Source organism: Amblyraja radiata, chromosome 26 (genome assembly GCF_010909765.2).
Source record: "Amblyraja radiata isolate CabotCenter1 chromosome 26, sAmbRad1.1.pri, whole genome shotgun sequence".
NCBI classification, from domain to species: Eukaryota; Metazoa; Chordata; class Chondrichthyes; order Rajiformes; family Rajidae; genus Amblyraja; species Amblyraja radiata.
Window position 1 is genome coordinate 18,284,958 of NC_045981.1, and position 7,431 is coordinate 18,292,388.

The 7,431-nt window shown below is 41.8% G+C and overlaps 1 protein-coding gene across 2 annotated transcripts; it reads left to right on the forward strand.

Moving 5' to 3' along the window:
* The first annotated feature begins 411 nt into the window (after positions 1–411).
* actg1 (actin gamma 1) lies at positions 412–4,442 on the forward strand. 2 transcript variants are annotated; one of them, XM_033044367.1, is made up of 6 exons: positions 412–542; positions 1,746–1,876; positions 1,977–2,216; positions 2,520–2,958; positions 3,210–3,391; positions 3,785–4,442. In XM_033044367.1, the coding sequence occupies exons 2-6, from the start codon at positions 1,751–1,753 to the stop codon at positions 3,926–3,928; spliced, it is 1,131 nt and encodes a 376-aa protein (XP_032900258.1). In that variant the 5' UTR covers positions 412–542; positions 1,746–1,750; the 3' UTR covers positions 3,929–4,442. The 2 variants fall into 2 exon arrangements, with proteins under 2 accessions (XP_032900258.1, XP_032900259.1); XM_033044368.1 differs by having other exon boundaries at positions 416–538; positions 1,742–1,876.
* The last annotated feature ends 2,989 nt before the right edge of the window (positions 4,443–7,431 follow it).

Here is a 7,431-nt window from a genome sequence, read left to right on the forward strand (position 1 = left end):
CACTTCTCCGGGCCGATCCCAAAAGACCGAGCCCCGAACAGTGTTTTTTTTAAATCACGCTGCTAACACGGATCCTGCAGTTGGGAACAGTTATCGGGTATTCAGATTGTGGGGCCGGGGCCGTTGAAAAAAATCTCGCGCCGTGTGTGTGTGTGTGCGCCCGTTATGCGCGATGCGCGGCTGCAGAGACTTTGACGTCGCGTGACGCGCGCGGGGAGGGGGGAGGCGCGGGCGCGGGCGCGAGCGGCCCGGTTAACGGCAGTCGGCGAAGAGTGTCGGACATCTGCGGGGGCGCGCGGGCCGGCGGCCCCGGCCAATGGCGGCGCGAGCTGGTGAAAGATGCCCAAATATGGGCATGTGTGCAGCAGTGCGCGCGGCCTTGGGGACGGGGAGGGGGGAAGGGAGGGGGAGGGGGAGGGGGAGGAGTCTCGGTCCATTAGAGAGCGGGGCGAGGGGGAGAGCGGTCACAGTCACTCCGGCAGCTCCAGCGACAGGACGCATTTGGTGGTAGTGGTGCTCGACCCCTGAGAACAACTAAAAAGGTAAAAAACAATAATTGTACATCAGTTCTCAGAAACAACATTTAAGCAGGTTGTCTCACCACCGTTAAATATCTTGATTCTTTTTCAAATTTAGTATTTTTCTTACCGTTTTTAAAAACGCATATCTGTCCAGATTGCAGCAACCTTTTGCACAAGGTATGCTGCAAGGCTTAAGGTAATGCAAAGGCATGTGATTTAAAAGCGTAAGATTTAAATCTTTGCCATTGGTTATAGCGGTTCTTTGTCAGGTTGCTTGGAAATAACGGGTCCATTAAATTGCCTCTTGCGTGCTGCGAATGTCCTTGAGTTTGTAGCTTGTAGAGTGCTGTAAAAGAGCTTAACATTTGATTTTTTTAATTTTTGGGAAAGGTGGGAAAGGTTTAAAATGGTGGCATTGGAAAATATGGGCTAAAATGGTGAACATTCCTGGTGGAGGATTGGCAAGGGAGAAGTTGTCACTGAACTGATTTTTTTTTTGCTGCTGCTGCCACCCCTTTCATTGATCCGTGGCTTACCGAGTCTAGCTGATTGTATGTGATTTTTTTCCCTGATGTGCTCCCGCACTAGGACTTGATTGTTATCCCTATATTCCACACGAGTCATGGTCAGCCAGAGGTTGACCCAGGTCTCCAAAAGACCCAGAAAAGATTGGCTTCTTGGGGGAATATTGCTAAAAGGCTTCGCATTTGTTTCAATTTGTGCAAAAGGGCTTGGGTGGGGCTGGTCCTTGGGATATTTTATTGGAAACTACACATGGTATGAGTAGAAAGGTGTGCTGGAAGGAGTTCAGTGTAAGGTGTTTCATTTGGATTGACCCTGGAACTACTGTATGTAACAAAAGAAAAGTGCTGTGATTTCATGTACATGGGGTGGGTTTTTTTTCAAAAGAGATTTTAAAGAATGTCAATTCCCGAAGTTCTGGTTGCATTTGGGGGGGGGGGGGGTTATCCATGCTAGGCTCCAGCCATATCCTTTTATGGAAATCTTCAATCTGATTAGCTGAGCCATGCACAACATTATTCTCTACCCGTAGACCTGATCGTTTAAAACAAATTATCAACTAATGCGTTTGCTCAAAAATCTGTACCCTGAAGGAAATTGTTCCCGCTTAGTCTTTGACAATTTGACTACAAGGAGTCATGCAGTTGACAGTCTTTTTTTCGTTTAAAAAAAAAATATTAAGCTTGCTGCTTTATTTTCCAGATAAAATGGCAGATGATGAGATTGCTGCACTTGTCATAGACAATGGTTCTGGAATGTGCAAGGCTGGTTTTGCCGGAGATGATGCTCCCCGTGCAGTTTTCCCCTCCATTGTTGGACGCCCAAGGCATCAGGTAAGCTTCATGAGTATAAATTACTATCGTTTGAGCTGATAAAAATGTGCAACTGCAGTTAAGTTCTTGTATCTAAAGTAACAGTGGTTTTTGTTTGCAGGGTGTCATGGTTGGTATGGGCCAGAAGGACAGCTATGTAGGTGATGAGGCTCAGAGCAAAAGGGGTATTCTTACCTTGAAATACCCTATCGAGCATGGAATTGTGACCAACTGGGACGATATGGAGAAGATTTGGCATCACACATTCTACAATGAGCTTCGTGTAGCCCCAGAAGAACACCCTGTCCTGCTTACAGAAGCTCCCCTGAACCCTAAAGCCAACAGAGAAAAGATGACACAGGTTATTACAATTTTAACAAAAAAATGATTGTGTGTTTTCCATAAACTTTTGTTTTCTTCTCTCAATTCTCCTCAACCTAATGATTTATTTTCAATGTTTCCAGGATGCTCTTCTGCTTCTGGAATTTCTCCCTGAAGTCTCCAGGTTTCTTTCTGCTTCATCTTTATTTGATTTCTGTCTGCCATCTTCTGAGTTGCACTTTCTTTAACCATTCAATTTTTTTTGCATGTTGGCATGCTAACAAATTCCTTGTGAGCAGGGCTCAACTGCATTACACCACTAACACTCTTTTCTTCCCTCCAGATCATGTTTGAGACCTTCAACACCCCAGCCATGTATGTTGCTATCCAGGCTGTGCTATCCCTATATGCCTCTGGGCGTACCACTGGTATTGTTATGGACTCTGGTGATGGTGTCACCCATACAGTGCCCATTTACGAGGGTTATGCACTACCCCATGCTATCCTGCGTCTGGATCTGGCTGGTCGTGACCTGACAGACTACCTCATGAAAATTCTAACAGAACGAGGGTACTCTTTCACCACCACAGCAGAAAGGGAAATTGTCCGTGACATCAAAGAAAAACTGTGCTATGTAGCCCTGGACTTCGAACAAGAAATGGCCACTGCTGCTTCCTCCTCTTCCCTGGAGAAGAGCTACGAGTTGCCTGATGGTCAGGTCATCACCATTGGCAATGAGCGATTCAGATGTCCTGAGGCTCTGTTCCAGCCATCTTTCTTGGGTAGGTACAAAAGCTAGTTGGTTGATTCTGACTCTTCAATCGTAACATTCCTGCATATTTGGTTCCAGACTTCAAGTTCTGGAGTTTTTGTTCATTTGGCCTAGCACTTTTGGAAGTGTTCTGCTAAATTGATAAGCCAATGTACAGTATTACATATGCAGCTATGTACAGGTCAAGCTACAAACATATTTGAATATAAATGAAATTGTCCAGCTATGGCATGGTTTCAATTGTCTTTTCCTGCTTTCCAGGTATGGAATCTTGTGGCATCCATGAAACTACCTTCAACTCTATCATGAAATGTGATGTTGACATCCGTAAAGACCTTTATGCTAATACAGTATTGTCTGGTGGCACCACCATGTACCCTGGCATTGCTGACAGAATGCAAAAAGAAATCACAGCCCTTGCTCCCAGCACCATGAAAATCAAGGTAAGCTTGGTGGTTTTGGAGGCATAATGGCAAATTGCAGATGCTGATTTACAAACAAAAAAAACAATGCTGGTCATGCAGCGTCTCTGGAGAATGTGTATATAAGTGATCTTTTGGGTCGGGGCTCTTCAGACTCATTGAGGTGGGGGTTGTTTGGCTTTAGTTTAGGTCCCCAACACTGATTTGTCTTGATGAAATAAAGTGGTAGTTTTGAAAAGCAAATCTTGTTAATGAATGGGAAAATAAGTTCGGCCACTTGTATGTGAAAAGCAAGAAAATGATGGGAAAGCGCTTCAGGTTTCAAACAATCTTGATTAAATTTGAAGTTCTCGCTCCTACTGAAGGGGTATACGTATTCTCTTCAGTGACTTATACAATGTTTTTCCTCAATAGATCATTGCTCCACCTGAACGTAAATACTCTGTCTGGATCGGAGGTTCCATCCTGGCATCCCTGTCCACCTTCCAGCAGATGTGGATCAGCAAGCAGGAATATGATGAGTCTGGCCCATCCATTGTGCATCGCAAATGCTTCTAAATGAACTGCAAGCAAATGTGTAGAGTTTGCTGCATAACTTTTGAAGAAGAAAGTTTTTTGTTTTTGCCCTGGCAAATTACACCTCATGCTAGCCTCATGAAACTGGAAGTAAGAGCTTACTTGTAAAGAAATTTACCACCCCTTCAGAAAGCTAGTATGAAGTGTTTTATAAGGAGCACTGTTGGATTGTCAAATAGTCACTTTCTGTCTTGCTGCCATTCCAGCAGGGTTTGAAACATATTGCATTTCAGGCCTTACAACCCTGCTGTTCCTGTCACTTCTCAGCAGTTCATGGGGCTGAAAGTTTTGAGTTGCAAAAAAAAAGTTGCATTTACACCTGTAAATTTATGCATCAGTTAATTTATGTAAAATTTCTTTTTTGTATGTTGCCTTAATGTTCATTTTCACATAGAAAACCCAAATTTGTAAGTCATCTGGATGTTGACAATTGTATTGCCCAACTGACACTTCATTTTTGAGGGGAAAAACAAGTAAAATAATTATAGAAACCTGACAGTGACTGAGTGTTTGTTTGTATAATTGTTCATGCATAACACTTAACTTGTGATTTACCTACTTGTTTTTGAATATTAATTAAATATCTTGGGCATTTGGGTTAATGGTTAGGAGTCTTGAGTGCTTCAAAGGTGTGTTTAGGCAAATTTTTGGGTGGATGGAAACAATAGCTTGGTTAATGTTATACTTTACGGGTAGCTCTTGGTGTAATAAAAGCATAGTATTTGATCTATTAACCATTACTGGTGCTTAAAAAAAAAAAAAAAAAAAAAGACCAGAAACTGGCCAGTTGGAAGACTGTCTCTGGTAAGTGCTGCAAAGAGAAGATAGAATGGAATTAGGATCAATGCAGTGTGAGCACTGACTGCACAAATTGGATTTTGCACAAGTGGAATCCAAGGCAAACAAACACCTACTCATCTACCATAACTAAAGCGCCTTGAGTATTCTAGAAAGGCGCTATATAAATCCCATCCATTATTATTATTATTATTATAACTAACCCCATATGGGTTTGTTCCTAGCCTCGTATGAAAGGGAGGTTATTATTATTTTTTTTTAATTAAACAGACTCAAATGGTTATTCTGTGATATGTAACTAAAGCTGTCACACGTTGCTGACTAATGTCTGAGTTTGCAGTCAATTATGCAAAAGGATAGTACTGTCATGGGAAATTACATTTAGTATGAACAGCAAGGTGATGTATTAGTGAGCAGCTGCTTACTGTAATATTGGGTCAATAACCTCTACTCTTAATAATGTGTTAATAACTCTGGATAAATGAGCACCTGCTAATAGATCAGTTAAGAATGCAAGAAATGTTACCCTGTGGGATGGCTGAAGGATATTGGGACCCAAATTAATTTACCCTTGAGGGGTACACAAGTGAAAATGTTTCTGCTTTTACTAGGCAGGGGTTAAAGGGTAGTGATTGAAATAAGATTAAGATCAATACAATGATGGCCATCTGATTGGAGGGAATCTTTAAAATCTGTTAAATCTTTTTTTTTTTTTTTTTTTAAACAAAAAACTTAAATCCTCTCCTTGGGTGTTGAGCAGTTTGATTGATCCACTAAATTCTTCATAAGCCTCCATGGGTTTTATTTAGCCTATCCAGCCTCTGTGGTCTCTGATAAAAGGAGGACCATTGCTTTAGTCATGATCACTATTGTCCCCTACTACATCTAATGCAGCTATCAAGGAGCAGTGGTATATTGCCCCATCCATTCTGTCTACATTTTAAGCAGAGACCAATTGATGCTTGCGAGGGTCACTAGTCCATGCTTGTCACAAACCAAGGCGTGGGTATTTTGAAAGTGAGTTAAAAAAAAAAATCCAGTTATGGCTGAATGAAGCATAATTTCCAGCAGGACCTCCCAGCTGCTGCATGGAAACATTAATATGTGTGTGTGTGTGTGTGGATTCCTTTGGATGTGTTCTGTCTCGAACGTGGAGGAAATGAAACACCTGAGTTCTGAAGATACGACACAAAAAGCTGGAATAACTCATTGGGTCAGACAGCATCGCTGCAGAAAAGGAATAGGTGACGTTTTGGGACCAGAATGTCATCTATTTCTCCGGGGATGCTGTCTGACCCAATGAGTTATTCCAGCTTTTTGTGTCGTATCTTCGGTTTAAACCAGCATCTGCAGTTTCTTCCTAAATATTTCATAGGGTGTGGTTTGGAATTCCAAACCCTGTCTTTATTTTTTTTCGAGCCAGACGGTGATCTTTATAGCACAGCTGTTCTATACTGGGACTAATTTTCCTGTGTCTGGAAATGGTATTGCTCATGGGGGTGAATTTCTTTAGCCATAGAATGATGAAGATGTGGAAGCCAAGATAGGTATTTTTAAGGGCGAGATTGATATGTTCTTACTGAGGAAGGCTGTCAAATGTTATGGGGATAAGGCAATTAAGGAAAAATAGGTGTTGAGGAAAAATTGATCAGCCATGATTGAATGGTAGAGTGGGCTGAATGGCCTAATTCTACTCCTATGTCCTATGGGCTTATAGGTGATACTGTGCTATTCAGGTAGTAGCTACATCCCAGAAGTAAATTCCCATTTGCTGTTCGCTTGCTGTCTGTGGGTGAGTATTTTGTCATCTTGTTCTGTGCAATCCAATGCAGGTGTATGTATATACACACCAAGTGCTTGTGGTGTGGACCAGAAGGATAGGCACAATTGTGTTTAATTAACCTGAAGGAAATGGCAAGGAAACTGAAATCTTGTGCATAATAAGGAGGTGTTGGAACTAAAAAGGGAGATTTTTCAGTCTCACTGGCTGACTTGTCAATGTATAAACTGATGGGAGTATGGCTGGCACACACCAAATAATATATTGCACAGAAAAGTACAACAACCATACTTGGCAAAACACATTTCAAGTGTGGAAAGAGAATGTGACGCAAACTAGTAAACTCCCACTATAGGTAATTTCTCCAGTATATAAAATTAATCTAGAATCAGTCACAACAGAGCAGTCAGTTACCCAACTGTACACATTCTACAGCTTCACTATATGCACACCCCTGGAGCAAAATTCCCTCTAATTTGCTTCTGCCATTACAGTGACTCGGGCTGCATTATTTCGCATAGTAACATTTGCATTGTTGGTAATCCCAATACATTCTGCACAATTCATACCCTTGCTGTTTGCTCTCTGACCAGCAGCTCCACACAAGGACTATGAGGCTACATTCTCCATTGTGCAGAACATTCAATGCAATTTATTGTAAAGATATGTATGAAAAAAACAATCGCAACATGGGAGGACAAGACGGCCATATTTAGGGTGCAAAAGTTTTTGAATTAGCTCCTCCAAAGAGTTGTCTAAATAAATCAGAGGATGTGCTTATCTGCACTGGATTAATTGCAAGCTGTCTCTGAAGAAAAGCAGGAAGCACAAAGGCAGCTTCCGCAAACTATCCACAAACATAACTTGGAGTCGAGCTTTTGACCTCAAAATCTTCCAGTCATTGAAT